Here is a 16,067-nt window from a genome sequence, read left to right as displayed (position 1 = left end):
TTTTCTTTTTAGTCACTGATTACTAAGATTACAATAATTACTTTGTACTGTGCCAGCCTTTACTTGCTTTATATTCTTGCTTCTTCCTGATTTTATTTCTCTTCTTATTGCATTACATTCCTAAGAACTTTTGAATTTCCTGAGACTATGTATGCTGAAAATTGCTTTATTTTTCCTTTAATGTAAATAACAGTCTATTCACTAAATATAAATTCTAGGTTTACAGTTCTTTTTCTTTTTTAAACACTTTCTTTTGGAAGTTAATATGCCATTGACTAGCATTAGTGTTAAGAAGTCTCGTGTCAGTGCTAGTCTTCCTTTATGGAGGGGTATGCTTTTTCTTTCTGGAAACTTTTAGACTTTTCTCTTGATCTATAATATTACAGTCTTAATTATCCTTATATTATGCTTTGCTGTGGATTTTTCTTTAGCTGTCCTGTTCACTGCTGTGTGTACCCTTTCACTCTAAGATTTGAATATTTCTATATCTAGGAAATTTTTGTCATTATTTCTTCAAGTAATTCTTCTCTTTTATTTTGTCTTTTCATTCCTTCTAGGATTCTTATTATATAGATGTTCATACTTCTACTCCTGTTTTTAATTTTATCTCTTGTTTGTTCTGTCTTTCATACCTTTTCTATGCCTTCTGGGAGAGTTCTTCTACCCCGTGTTCCAGCTCACTAATTTATTCTTGGTCTGTAGCTATTGTGCTTTCAATTCATCCTCTGAGTTTCTAACTATTGTATTTCTAATACTCATTATCTCATATTGATTCTTTTTCATAACTGTCTTTCATATTTAATTTCTAAAAATCTTCCCTTATCTTTGAATATGTTATCATATTCTTGCTCGATCTGTTTTCTCTGGATGAGGTTGCTTTCTTTGTTGTTTTTCTGTTCCTGTGCCTACACACCTCAAAGATCTTAAAATTTTCCTTGTGGGTTTCTCTTTTATTTTCTTGCAACATTCAGCTGCCTTGGCTATTAATTTTAATCTAAGGAGAGGAGTGAAAGTCTAGGCCCAGGCTTGTGCTCCTCCAGGTTAATTGTTCTACTCTGGCCTCAGTCAACCACTTTTCCATTGTGTCCTCCTACTTTATCAAAAACAACCCAAAGCAAAACAAAGCGAAATAACCACCTACCACCCACCACACACGTACACACAGCTCCCAAAACTATTCTTCCAAACAGCAACTCACTGTTGCAGTTGCCTTCTTTGAGTGGTATGGAGCTGGGTAGGACCACCCAGAGACCTGGGATGGTTGCTACTGACTCTCTATCTAAGCTTGTCTTAATGATGGTTAGATGTCAGACTCTTATTAGTTGAATACATACTCTGATTCAGGCACTCTATTAGATGCTGGGATATAAAAATTAGAAAGATGTAATTCATGTCCTCAAGGAATTTTCATTTTAGTGGTTGTCAATGGGAAAGTAAATACATATTTATAATAGTGTGAGAACTTCGTGATGTGAACACATGGGGAGAGTTCAGTACCTCATTTATGAGGAAAAGAGGTTTTCCCAGTGGAGGTTTTGTTTAGGTTGAGCTCTGAAGAATGTTTTTATATTTTAGATAGTTGAGGAGGATTAGAGGAGTCTGGGACAAAAGGAACATCTCAGGTAGAGAGAGTGAGTGGTTCAGTGATGATTAAAGCAAGGTTAGTAGTTTGTTATGGCTGTTGCTGCCACTTTCCATGTGATAATAGCTTTGGCAAAATAACAGAGGGAATTAGTAAACTGGAGTATAGTAGTATATTGTGGATTTTAAGAAGGGAATTGACATAATCAAGCTTACATTTTACAAAGATCTTAATGTATTATGGAGAATGAATTGACATGGGGCTAGGCAGAGGTCACTGAGACCCATTAAGAAGCTTTGCAGTCATCAGGGAGAGAAAAGATGATGGCCTAAAATAAGACATAGCTGTGAAGATAGAAAGAAGTGGTTAAATCTAAGTGATAATTAAGGACGTTGGATAGCCAAGACCTTGGGGTTGATTACATTTGTTTACGTTTGGTAGCAAAGGAAAGGGGCATGTGTCAAGGATGATGCCTAGTTTTTTTTCAGGCATGCCATTCAAAATGCATATTTCCTAGAATTATTTAATTTAAAGAATCACTTGGAAACATAACAAAGCAAAACCTAGCCAACCTTTACTTCCTCCCTCCCATTCTCCCTCTCCCGCTTTCTCCCCTGCCCTGTTCTCCCCCACTTCCTCCCTCTCCCTCCCTCCCTCCCTTCCTTCCTTCCTTTCTTTCTTTTTCTTATTTATTTCTTATTTCTTCTTGATTCCATAATGCAAATAACTCAGAAAACTGGGAAATTTTCCCTAAGTTTGTGACGAAGTCAGTTAATAGCAAAACCTACCCTGAGATGAGGCTGTTTATAGTCTTTGTTTATCCCACTTTGTGTGGACATTCATATGTTTCTTTCAGAATTATTAATATGTATGATGATGAGATGCTTCTTCAAGCCTTGCTGTCAGTGTTTTATGACATACACTATATGTACCTTATTACCTTTCTTAAAATCCAAAATACTGTAATGAAGCATGTCTAACCCCAATGGTTTCAGATAATGAATTATGGACTTGTACTTTGAATCTGAGCATTTTTGTTCTTTTATATTGTAGCATTATTTTCTAATAAGAACCATGATGTGACAATGTAGCCATGGGGAAAAAATTAAGTAGATGTGTATAATATAGTATAAGTATACTTGGCTCCAAGATAGATTGCCAAGTTCAGGTACAAAACAGTGTGTATAGTATGCTTCTGTTTGGGTTAAAAAGACGAAGAAGAAGAAGAGAAACACACATACACACAGCAGCATGCATATACATGCATAGACAATCTTTGGAAGGACAAACAAATAACTAATATCAGTGATTGAGAACTGGGAGTCACTGATGGGAAGAAGATTTAATTTTATTGTAACCTGTTTACATACACATAAATACATATTACACTGTCAGATGTCTCACTATATGTATTATTCTTTTTGTTTAAATTGCACAAATGGTTATATGAGAATTTCCTTGTGAAAACTTAAACATTCATCTGACTTCCAGCTCCAACAGATACATTAATTTTATAATAATAAAGGTAAAAATAATTATTTAAGTAGCTATTGGCCTTCTCTGACACCTTGTTACAATTTATTTCTGTCACTTTTCATTAGGACTGCATCCAGAGAATGTTTCAGAAATCCTTAAATTTTTAAATGTTGAATATATAGCATTGCCAGAAGCAGAAAGCAGAAGAGAGAATGGCTAAAGATGAGTACTAATCAGTAGACAGTGGAATTTATTCCCAGTATGCCAGACTGGGCAGTGAGAGCAAAGGTTGGAAGCCATGAGTATAGTTTTCAAGCAGTAGAGCCAATGGGAAAAGATAGGGAAGTTTGAAAAGATTGTATAGCAAGACAAAGGAAACAGAAGTAAGTAGATTTTTGGCAAAAAAAAAAAAAAAAAAAAAAGGAGACAAAATAAAGAGAAAAGAAATAAAATTGGGGCCCCTTTAGAGAAAGAAAGAGGTATGGGGAAAAGATTAAACATTATGAATGCAGTACTGTTGTTGGATGTTTCATAATTATTTTCTGCAATGTGGTAGAAGTATAATTTTATGTTAAAACAAATAAGGTGTGATGTTAATGATGGAATTCAAATACTGCTTGTTGGAGTGAGAAAAGTCAAAGTCCATTTGTCACTAATAAATTAGCATTGACCAAAATCAGGAAAAATATCTCACTATTGCCATATTTCACCAAATGTGTATTTAAATTATCTTTGCTACTTGCACAGTTATTTGTATTTTTAGTTTCATCAGCACTCTTTTTTAAAGTGAAAAGCAAGAAATTAAATACTTAAAATATATTGTGATATTTGATGTTTGTGTTTCCATTGGTGATTTTTTTGCTTTTAAATATTACAGTAGTCCTAGGTTCTGATTTGTAGTGGGCACTAAGTTGATAAAATTAATGGTAGGAAAAAATTTAAGATTGACTTATTTAACTATGTACTCACAAACATTCTTTTTGTGGCTATTTTTTAATATAAAAATGCACCTATTGATGGATGGATATTTGATAAAACAAATGTAGTAAAATGTCAGTTGTAGACTCTAGATGGTGGATAGAATCTGTATGTTTGAACATTTTCATAATAAACATTGAAAAAACATAAACTCTAATGAAAAAGCTAATGTAAAATAAAGATAGTGTGCAAATAGTAAAATAACACATTTGATTTCTTTTTTGTTCTCCACTGACTTTGAGAAGTCTGAAACATTTTTTCTACTAGACGAATATCAATTTTAGCGGTAGTACTACTATTAGATATAAATAAATTACCTGTTCCATAAGGAAATTGTTTTGCCCTTAAAAACAATGTTATTGTGAACATTAGGAAAGATATATGAAAAAATTATAAAGGTTTGTAAAATATTTTTGAGGTAAACATAAATTATAGCAGACAAGGGTTTAACAACTATTTTAAACTTTTATTCTTCTATTTTAGGGAATCTGGAAGCATCAAAGCTGGATTAGAACATCTGGTAAGTTCTAATTTTCTCTTGAACATTTGCATCATCTTTGATATCTGCATTCTAAATGAACACTTTTGAATGAGCTTTGAATACCTTGTATTGAGAAAGTCAACCATTTCCCAAAGGGTCAGCTTACTGTTATTACGTGAAGGCACTTACATTTTCATTTATCTTATCATTTCAAGGGAATTAAATTTTTTTTAAATTACATTTTTTTCTGATGTAGAGATGAAATAAAATGGATGACAATCCTTGGATTGATGATTGCTTTAATTATAAAGAAAAGTGTTTGGTGTAGAATTTTTGGCAAATCTTGATCTGACAAAAACAAGCTTGTGTTTTAAGAAAAACACAATCAAATATTGCATGCATAAATATGGTATGTTTTAGCAATTTAACTGCTTTGAAAGAAGTGCACAGCTTTGTTTTTCCTGATGTCTTTGCTTTATGAATAATTCATTGGTTTAAACTACATTCAGTTTTAGAATATAAAATAATTGAGATGCAAAATTTTTGGTTTAAGTAAACATTTTTAAAACAAGTGAAATTCCAACTGACTTAACATTAAAATCTGTCAATTGGTCAGAAAATTGGAAAAACTGTTGTATTATACCAGGTCCAAAATTCATTGAGCTCACCACATTGAGTGTTCATTACATTAAGTAGTTCATTTAAACAGAGCATTATAAAGTCATGCTCTGGTTTCTGTTCAAATCCAAACATTGAATAATTAATGATAGAAATTCTTTTGTAAATACAATCTAAGTACTTTTTTAATGCAAGACTTCATTCATATATCATATTGTAGCTTTGTTAACTATTAATGTGCTTTTGTTCTGCTCCCACAAAGCAAACAGTAGCAAGAGGCAGCTTCATTTTTATTTATAGTAGTTTTAGAGTTAGAAAGGATTTTTGGTTTTTCTTTCAATAGCTAAAGGAAACTGAGGAAACCTAGACTTTTTAAAAATGATAAAATCATCCTAAAAATTACAGATTAATTATTAAAAGCAGAATATAATAAACCAGTTAGAAAAATTGAAGTAGATTTATTTGTCCAGAGTAGAAGTAATTAAATAATATTGTTATTCTCATTATTAAAAATTATTTCTTGAATCCCTGTTTATCACTTCATAGAGGCACATGATATTTAAGACATACGTATGGACATCAGAATAAAAATATTAATCTAAGATATCTATGCCAGTATCAATTAGCAGCTTATAACAAGGAAGAACAGCTAACATAGTTCCAAAATGAGCTCTCTTTTATACTTCTTTTGTAAATTACTATTTAATAAAAAGACTGTATATTTTCTTGGTTCATATTCATCAGTAGATGAGTTAGATTCTTTTTTTTTGTTTAAATTCCATATTTTTTTAATACTCACTAGTATGAACTTACATTCAGTGACAATTTCATGCATTTATACTCTACTTATAATCCTATGCAGCAGTGGTTTTCTAACTGCCTTGGGCTGCCACGAAGTCTCCCTAAAACAGGTGTCACTCCAGACTTCCACTGCCCACTTTAGCCAGAATAGTTCCCACTTTCAGTTATTTTGTATACTTTTAAACTTTTAAAATAAGATTTCATCTGAACAAAGAATTCTTCAGCTAAAAGTGTTTAAAAACCTTTTCCATTTTTGACTCTGAGTTATATTTCATTTTATCTGGGTCATATACATCAAGTGTATTTCAAAGATAAGGCATTTTAGGGATGAGAGAGCCATGATTAGTACAACAGGTAGTGGAAGTAGATGATTTTAATGCATTTTACTTGTCATTCAAATTCTGTAACTTGACATTGTAAAATTGACCCACTGACTGTGAACTATTAATAATAATATGAATACATGAATACATATTATCACATATATACACATATATATTGCTTTGTACACTAATAATATTCAGTAAAGTCAGTGATATTCTTTATAACTGCCTAAGAAGGAAGTGAACTTAAGAATTCATTGGTTGAGCACAAAGAAACCTGTCTGTCTAGCAACTGTGGGCTCCTTAGGTTTGGTCTCTCCACTTTCCAGCTGAACAGATACTTATAACCCTTGTCTTCTAGCACACGTACCCTTTCTTTGAATTGTCTGCATACCAAATACAATTAAAGTATAGATTCTAATAGATTGATTTTAAAAAATATATGGTGTTGGGCTTCCCTGGTGGCGCAGTGGTTGAGAGTCCGCCTGCCGATGCAGGGGACACGGGTTCGTGCCCGGGTCCAGGAAGATCCCACATGCCGCGGAGCAGCTAGGCCCGTGAGCCATGGCCGCTGAGCCTGCGCGTCCGGAGCCTGTGCTCCGCAACGGGAGAGGCCACAGCAGTGAGAGGCCCACATAGCGCAAAAAAAAAAGAAAAAAATATCTATATCTATATATATCTATATATATCTATATATATATAGATATATATATGGTGTAACATTAAAATGAGAAGAACATCCCACACATTTGGAGTTAATTTCTTCTTTATGTACCCTTCTTGTCTTTTCAAATTTATCTGGATTATCATAGAAAATTAGCATTGTTCTAAGAGAGGGTGAAAGCCAGTATAAGTTTAAATGAGTTAAGAAAAATGGCATGCAGTATATTTGTCACAAGAACACATATATGGTTGCACTGTCTTTGTACTCTATTTATGGGCTCTTCTTGGTATATATAGTTATCTGTAACAAGTGTGGGTGTATGGAGAAAAGAATAAGATAGGTGGACTCTGTTTCCCTGGAACCTCTTCAAGGGCCAATTCATTTATTTGTCACAATCTCTCAAGCCCTTGATTCAGTCTTTATTCTATCATTCTTTTCTATTTTGCCAACTTTTCCTGGAAACTGTCCAGCATGTCATTCTTAGCTTAAATTTCTTATAGTTTACTCCCCAATACCATTATATTTTTCTTCTCACAAACTTGTGTACTACCCATAAAGTCTATGTCTGTTTAAAATTCTAGACAGAACTTTTGAAGGTTGGTGCCCTGACATCCATTGATGATTCTTGCCTGATGATTGCAAAATTGAGATTTTTCCAGCTCTACCACGCCCCCTATATTTAGCAGCCAGCATTCCACTCTAAGGAAAAGCCCATCCTTCTTTCTTATTTTCTTTACTTATTGTGAGCAAAGACTCATGACTAGGTTATTATCAGTTACTTTTCTTATTTGTTTTGACACTCAGATTGTCACAGATTTGTCCAGAGAATCTTCTTTAAAGATGGTTTCTGGGTCCTTTCAACATACCCCCCCCTTTTTTTTTTTAATCACGTCCTCATTTTCTGATACAACAAGATGTTTCAGGCTTATCTTATACCTTCCCTGTCCCACTCCCAGAATCAGCCATTTCTTCAAATTACCCTATTCCATTTTAGAGGAAAATGGTATTTTAGGAATCAAGGTCTGTACATGTGATATGCTTATTGTCTCTGGGATTTCATTACTTCTAGGACCTTTCAGTGCTAGATTAGATAGTTAAATAGAGGTAGGTAGGTAAGTAGATAAATATTTTTAAGAACGTGTGAGTCATACTGATACCTCCAATTTCAATCCAAACCACAGAATTCTTCCTTGTCCTCCTCCATTTCATATTTGTATTTCCCTTTATGCAAAGGGAGAACCTGGACTCCTAACAACACTAATACATTTACCCATTTGCTCAATCATATAATATACATAAAATAGTTCCAGTACAACTATATATTTTGAAAATAAACTTAAATAAAAGATTTCAAGATTTATTTGTAGTTCTTTTTCCCCTTGAGTGTAGTTTATTCCTTTGAAATATAGTGGTGTTCATTTGTTTCCATTTGCATTGAATTTTAGGTGCCTTTGTTCCCATTCTTGTAGATTTAGTTATGTTTGAATATCTATAATGTTAACATGCTTCCAGAAGTCAAAATATGATACACAGTAGTATCGTCAGAGAAGTGTCACTCCCTTCCTTTCTAGCTATTCTCTATTCCTTGTAGGTAGCATATTTTATTAACTTCTTGTTTATCCTTCCTGTGCTTTTTGTAAGATTATGTGTATATATATGTATATGCATATGTGTATGTATTCCTATTTCCTGTTTCTTAATAAAAAGCATATTGTAAGGAATTCCCTGGAGGTACAATGGTTAGGACTCTGTGCTTCCACTCCCAGGGGCCCGGGTTTGAACCCTGGTTGGGGAACTAAGATCCTGCAAGCCTTGCAGCACAGCCAAAAAATAAACAAATAAATATTTTTTTTAAAGCATATTGTGTATACTTTTTTCTATTTTGCTGTTTTCACTTATCAGTATATCCTGTAAATCACTCCATAATTACTGTGTGTATCATTATATTTACTATGTTTCTTTCTCTATTTAGCTGTGTCTCCTTTATTAAGATTTTAGCCCAACTTGCATGCCTGCTACACTTTCATAGATGCTGACAGAAGACACAAGATTCCCTGCGTCAGAGACAAAGCATTTTCTTACTAACAGCACAAAAAGTAGCACGTACTTAATGGTTGTATAGGTTCCCCTTGACCCCCAAGTCTCATGGGGTGATGCTGCATACCCAGTGGGTTTGTGTCATCGCTGAGGGGCTCCAGATTTAGGAGTTCTTTAAGAAGCTGTTAGAAAATCTGCCCAAACTTTGCCCAAGAGAAAGATATTACCTTTATTATCCTAGTTAGGTAACAAACATACCTTCTGGCCCAGGGGGAGATTCTGTCTCTATCTTGCTGTTTGGTATACTGTTTGCTATACCAAACATCTTTGAAAAGATAGTTATGAACAAAGGCTGATGGCTGATATAAGATGTACAGAATGTTATGGAGAATTGTCTCTGAAGAGCTATTGTAATTATGATGATGAAACTTAGGAAGGTTTGCATTTTTGTTCTAGTGGTTACCTTTGTATTTATACCTTTTATAATGGTTTTGATCCCCCTTGTTCCTGTTTAACCTTATAGATGACATCCTTTGACTCCCACCTGTTACCTTCGTTATAGACAATGCTCCTGTTTTATTTTCCCTTTCTTCCTTTTCCTCCCATTTCTTCTTGCTGTGTTTTTGCTACTTTGTTAGAATATAAAATGTTTGCATACTGTTCTTCCACCCATGCTTACGTTGTTTTAGAATCACCTTTAAAATTAAATATATTAAATATTTGCCATCAGTTTGTTTGCTGATATTTCCCCATTTATCTCCTGTTTGTATAAAACTCATCCACTAGTATATTCCTCAGGAAAGGCTCCTATGTACATTATTCTCCAAGATCGTGTACATTCCAAGCTGTTTTTCTGGAGTCTTGCCACTTGAATGACAGCTTGACTGGACATAAAACCCTTCGCTTACAGTTTTTTCCTTGACTTTCTTGAGATATTATTCTTCTCTTGATGTCTCTGGTACCAGCCTTATTTTTTTACCCTTATGAATAATTAGATTTTTTTGCCTTGAGACATTACCATTTTTTCATTGATCTTGCTTTTACTAGGATAATTCTCAAAGTTGATTGTTTCTGGCTAATTTTTCTGGGCAATTTCATATGTAGACTTAAGTTTTCTCATTTCCAGAAATAATTTTCATGGATTATAGAATTAAATATTAGTCCGTTCCATTGTTTTATTTTCTTCTTTAGTGACTCCAATATATAATCTTTCTCTGCTTATCTTCTATTTCGGTCCCTTTCTCTCTGACTCTTTTTACTATTTTACTTTGTCTTTATTCTCTGAATCATTTTTCTGCTTTTATTCAGTATTTCTTATTAAATTTTCATTCAAATTTATTCTTCTTTGTGCACCTTGTAATGTATTTTCCATACCTGAAATATTTTTCCTTCCATTTCTGTTTTTATTTTTTGAATGCCTGATTCTAGGTTTTCTTTTTGTTATTTGTCCAAATAAGTCTTGTGCTTTGTAGTTGGTTTTAGGGGAAGAATTTTCATCTACTGAAATGTTTTAATTTGCATTTTCTAGTTACTTCTTATAGTAGCTTTATATGGGGGTGATTTGATTTCTTTCTTTTCCTTTCTTCCCTTCCTCCCTCTCTCCCTCCCTTCCTTCCTTTCTTCCTTCGTTTTAGAAATCCTAGACATTTTGTAGACAGGGTTCCTAGTTTAAGGGTGCCTTCTTCTGCAGTACATCGAAGCGTAATTTCTCTAGCAGATGATGATGGGGGTGGCAGGGATGAAGGGGTTGGCATGTCTTGTTTCTCTTTAGCAGTTTGTTTCTTACTGCTTTCTATCTTGTCACTGACATGTATTCTGTTTACCTGATTTTCTCCCAGAAGCAGCTTCCTGAGGCTGCCTCTTCTGGTCCCACTCCTTTTCAAGCCCCTTCCCTCTAGCTGGTGCTATGGTAACACCAAATCCTAGGCCTGTGTTCACTATTTTGGCATTTTAGTGTTGCACTTTGTTTTTCTGTGGATGATTTTTGTTTGTACTTCCAGTTATGTATTAAACTTACAGCCATTATCAGGGGTGGCACAGGGTGGGGTGTCTTTGAAAAGTTTTGCCTCAAATGAGAAATTCATAATGAAAAATGTCGGAAATCAATGTTGAATAGACCTTGAATCCTCAGGAGTCCTCCTACAGAGGTCCTGCCGAATGGTCAGCAGAATTGAATACAAAACATCTCAGAGTTCAGTGTCCATATCTATTTAAGCTTAGAGAAAATGAGTGGAAACATTGCTTATAATGTTGTGCTTAGATTTTATAATGAACTTAAGGAAATAGTATTTTTTATTTGATGACGAATCATATACAAATTAAAGACCTTCTGATGTGACTCCAGTGTATGTCTGTTAACACAGCAGGGTTGAAGGAATGGAGGTGGGTGGTTATTAGATGGTGATGTTGCTCCTGACTTTTTTTTATTAAAGATGCCCTAGGGTGTGGAAAATTGACTCTTAAGTTCTCTGTATATCAAAGGTAGCTGACTCCATATTTTTCTACCATCCTATGTTTTTAAATTCTGGATAATATAGTGAGTAGTAACCCTTATTGAACTATGTAATAGGGGGTTAAAAGATTAACTTTTTAGAGTGTTTTTAATACAGTCAAGTAGGTGACATTAATGTGCATTTTTATTGTTACAATTATAAAAGTGTACAGGAGATAGAACCTTGACATTTGATTATAATATAGCTATGATTGTTTTATTAGCAATCTATAAAAATAATGCTATCCTTTCCTCTTGGGAGAGGGATTGAGATCTGAATATATTAGGTTGAGCTATATGAAAAGTTGTCACTTTTTTTAGGTCAAAATAGTTTTGTGGGTTGTTTCTGGCTTGAAAGGACTGCTGTGCCATGCCCTTTAGCAGGGAATGAAGTGAATTATCCTGATCAGTATGATATTTCTAAACTTCCCTTGTTCTCTTTTCTGAAAAGTCAAATAACTGGAGGTGGGTTTGGGTGGGGGGACATGTTCTAGGTCAGTGCTTCACCATCTTTAATGTGCATATGAACCTCCTGGGGATATTGTTTAAACTCTGGGTCTGGAGTGGGACTTGAGATTCTACATTTAGCAAGCTACCAAGTGAGGCTAATGCCGCTGGTTCACCAGAAAGAAAAGTACATTGAAAGGCATTGACTTGAAAGACGTGTCCGATGAACAAGGCCCTCTGAATCTGATGAAAAATCTAGATGTTCCCCCGTATACTCATTGAGTATGATTCTGCAACCTATGAATGATTAGTTGGACATTCATAAACCCAGAGAGACAGACACTCCACAGGTTTATACAGGGTGAACATTTTCATCATCTTACTCTGTGAGAGTAGCAAAGGGCTAATTTTTTTTTCTTTATTTGGGTTCTGGACATTAAGTTGTATATTTCAGGGCTGGAGCTGGACACTAGGACTAATAATACCTTGTTCAGCTTGAGGTGGAAAGTTAAACAAGTGATGATAAATCTTTTAGTAAAATGGGTTACAAGTATTTACAACTTTAAGTGGGATTTGCTTTCTATTAATAGTTGAATAGCCAAAGAACTCTGGAGCCATACCTGTGGGTTTTTTCTCCCCACAGAGGTCTCATTTATGTTTCTTATATTGTATAACATTTGAGAATGATGACCTACTTGTCCTTGTGGTCAGGCAACACAGTCTGACCATTTTAAATGTTGAAAAGCAACTGTCATTAATAGCTTGTTTAGCCCATCAGTGGTTTGTAGAATATAGTCGCTGCTTGCCAGAAATGTAGGCGGGCTCTTGCTATTACATGCTCATCAATAATACTACATTCTAATAAAAGCCCTTTTCTCTCTGTTTTAGGCTATTTTGTGTAGAACTCACAAATAAAACGGCTGTATTTCAGTTCACAGACTAAAGATTTTATTTAATGCAAGCGTAAATACAGTTTATGTATTATTGTTATACTTTTGAGGATGCATGCAGAGGTTTTGAACCCTATTCTCAAACAGAGGTTATGAACCCTATTCTAAAGTCACTCATCCTTTGTCTGTTACGTTTTAAAATACCTGTCTTATTTTAATGTTTCACCAATGTGTTCCAAAACAATATTTTTGACATTTGTCTAAATGAGTTTGAGAACATAGTTATCTCACAATACACTGATGTTTCTTGTACACTGTATATATTTATTAAACACTGATGAAAACTATTATCTCATATCCTATTTAGGGACTTTAATGTAATAGATCCCTCTCCTCCCAGCATTTTTTTTTTTTTTTTTTTTTTTACCTAAGCTGATATATATTTGAGGTTTAGGGTAAATGTGCATTTTAAAACAGACACTTTCCTTAAACTGTTATCGTGAGATAAAACAGCATGAAGTTTTTCTTCTTTCTGGAAGATGAATTCTATAAATTTTTCTCTCTTTCCTTTTAGCAAACAAGTGTGTCCTATGAATGTGTGCAAATTAAAATACCTTTAATGTGGATTAAATATTAATATCGTGTTACTGCCTTGATTTCTTAGGCAGTTTACAAGTCCTAAGTCTGGGAACCGGCTCACATTTCAGTCAGAAACAGTACCTTGTCAGTGACCCATTTCTCTGAAACATTTTGATCAGTTACAAGTTTATTAAAATTTGCTTCTGCAGTAAATGATTAATAAATATTATCTAGTCAATCAAACAGCAGGAACTTGGGCCCTTTTTCTACCCTTTCTCCCTCCCCTCTCTTCCAAAGAAAGATCTGTCGGTTGTTGTTGCTTTTTTAAGACACGGTGGTCTTGGTAGAAAATGGTGGCCAGTTAGCTTTAAAAAAAAAAAAAAAAAGACAATATGTCATGTAATTTTCATGGTACTACTAATAGTCTCAGATTTATGTTTAACCTAGATAAAATTTATTTTCTGACTTTTATGCACATGTGCTTATTAAAGCTTTATAAAGTAAAACCAAATATTCTAAGTGCATTAAATAACCCCCACTTCCCATTATTCAAGAGTCTGAAAGTCAGGCCTTCTTGAAACGATGAGAGTAACTGAATATTGTATTCGGATGTTTTTTATATTCTAGTTCAGGATACCATAGGGTTTGCTTCATTGCAGAGGACCCCACAAGGTACCTGGTAGTTATTTCATGCTTTTCTCAGGATCTAAGGTCTCTAACTGCAGAGAGAGAAGCAGCAGCAGAGGTAACAGGGTTTCTTTTTATTTCTCCCATCAAAGCATTAGGAGTTAAGATGGAGAATGCCTTTGCCACAGTGGTATCTTTGGCCACACTCATTACCATTTGTCACAGATTCATAGCATCTGTATTTAACTTTAACATACATAGTCTGTTTATTTTAGGAAGAGCACAGCATGAGGAGCTGGGAGAACATGATTTTACGGTGTGACCTCCAGCAATGCACACAACCTCTCTGTTTCACTTCTTTCATTTTTCTCCCTATTCATAGGCTGTTGAAATAGTGTGTGAAAATTTGTAGAAGCATAGACTTTCTACAAAGTATCATTTATTTTACAGAAAAAGAAAAAAAATCTTATCAGTTTCAGTTACGTAAGTAACTTCAGATTGCTAAAAACAATATCTCAATTCTAATATACTCACAGTAAGCTGTGAGAAAATTTTGTCCTTTGTCTGCTCACATCCTCTCCCCTTTAAAAAAATATTACATACTTTTAAAAGTTATAAAGTAATACATGTTTATTATAATGGGTCAAAAACTGATAGGTATATAAAGAAAAAAAATGAATATATTTTCTATCTGCCACCAATCCAGTGTTAATAGTTTAGTACCCTTCTTACTGTACCTTGCTCTATTCCCAGATGTACATATATAATTATACTTAGCTTTTTGTTTTTTTATAAAATAGACTTGTACTATGTATGATATTTTACCACTTGCGCTTTTTATTTGTTCAGTGCTGGATACAGTGTACATATCTACACACATAAATCTGGTTTTTGCTAGAATATCAAAATATTGGAAGTTAATACTATTACCATTTTATTTAATGTATTCATAGGGGAAGTTTGAGGACTATAAAATTTGCATTTTAAGGAGTCAGTGCAGATTTAGTTTTAGTTCCACTTTTGATTACCTTGATTATAGTATATGAAAGAATGGGCTATGATGAAATTTACAGTTATCAATAGAGGAAGGAATGGGTTACTTTATTTAAAAAAATCCTATTTGATATTTGCAAAAAACAAATAAGTAAAGATAATTAGATTAGAAAAGGAACATGTGACATCCTTATATGTGTTTCAGGTTTATTATAGACTAGTATTTTTTTAATTGAAATTTTAGCATAACCCTGTGTGACATTTATTACAATCTTCAATCTTGGTATTTATCATATACTATATTTGTTGACTCTGTCTTTTGACTGAATATTCAGCTTTGTCCTCCTTGCAAATATTGAGTACGTTTTTATTGAATTGTTATGAAATTGAAAGAAAAGTGCATTGATAATATTGTTTGGGAAAGTTATCCCAATTATTTTTTTTAAAGGTGAGAGGGATTCAGTTTATTTTTAAAGTCCTTTGTGCCCACTGAGTGAATGGTAAAAACCAGATGCTGAAAGCTTGAGTTTACAGTAGAAATCATTAGTGACTTCTCTCCATGACCTGGATAGATATTGTTTTTTAAGTGAGCACATATGAATATTACTGCCCAGGAAAACTACTTTTCCATAGTAGTTGTTGTTTTTGTTTGGAAAGGTAGCAGAGTGCTGGAAAAGCACTGGGTTAGGACTGAGTGAACTGGCTCTAAGCCCTGTAGAGGATTCAGTTTGGTCCTATTTAAAGTAAGGAATATGAACCAGATGTTTTCTAAGGTTCTTTCTAGCCTAAAATACATGATTCTAGAAAGAAAAAACTTTGTATGCTTAGCATATAAAGTGTTGTATCCTTAAGTTACTACTTTAGATTACTAATTTAGTGGAGATTATTAAAATGTACTAAGCTGTGTATAATGGAGATTATCAAAATGTACTAAGCTGCGTATTGTTATACTAGAGAATCAAACAATTTTGTGTATTTAAAATTATGTATACATAAATCAATTTTATTCAAATTCATTTTTGGGTGGGAAGTCATATTAATATTACTTTATTTGTTTAAAAATTTTTAATAATATTTATG

At 33.6% G+C, this 16,067-nt stretch overlaps 1 protein-coding gene across 3 annotated transcripts in view; it reads left to right on the top strand.

Moving 5' to 3' along the window:
- Positions 1-16,067, top strand: part of RSRC1 (arginine and serine rich coiled-coil 1) — a 440,238-nt gene that overhangs the window by 201,646 nt on the left and 222,525 nt on the right. For all 3 annotated transcript variants that reach the window (XM_082625184.1, XM_082625183.1, XM_082625182.1), the window contains one exon: positions 4,520-4,556. In XM_082625184.1, the coding sequence (XP_082481310.1) occupies positions 4,520-4,556 (37 nt within the window). The remainder of the gene's footprint in view (positions 1-4,519; positions 4,557-16,067) is intronic.

This window comes from Mesoplodon mirus (assembly GCF_964341445.2).
Source record: "Mesoplodon mirus genome assembly, chromosome: 6".
NCBI lineage: Eukaryota > Metazoa > Chordata > Mammalia > Artiodactyla > Ziphiidae > Mesoplodon > Mesoplodon mirus.
The sequence above is the reverse complement of the archived record's forward strand: the minus strand, read 5'-3'. Positions and strand labels throughout refer to the sequence as shown.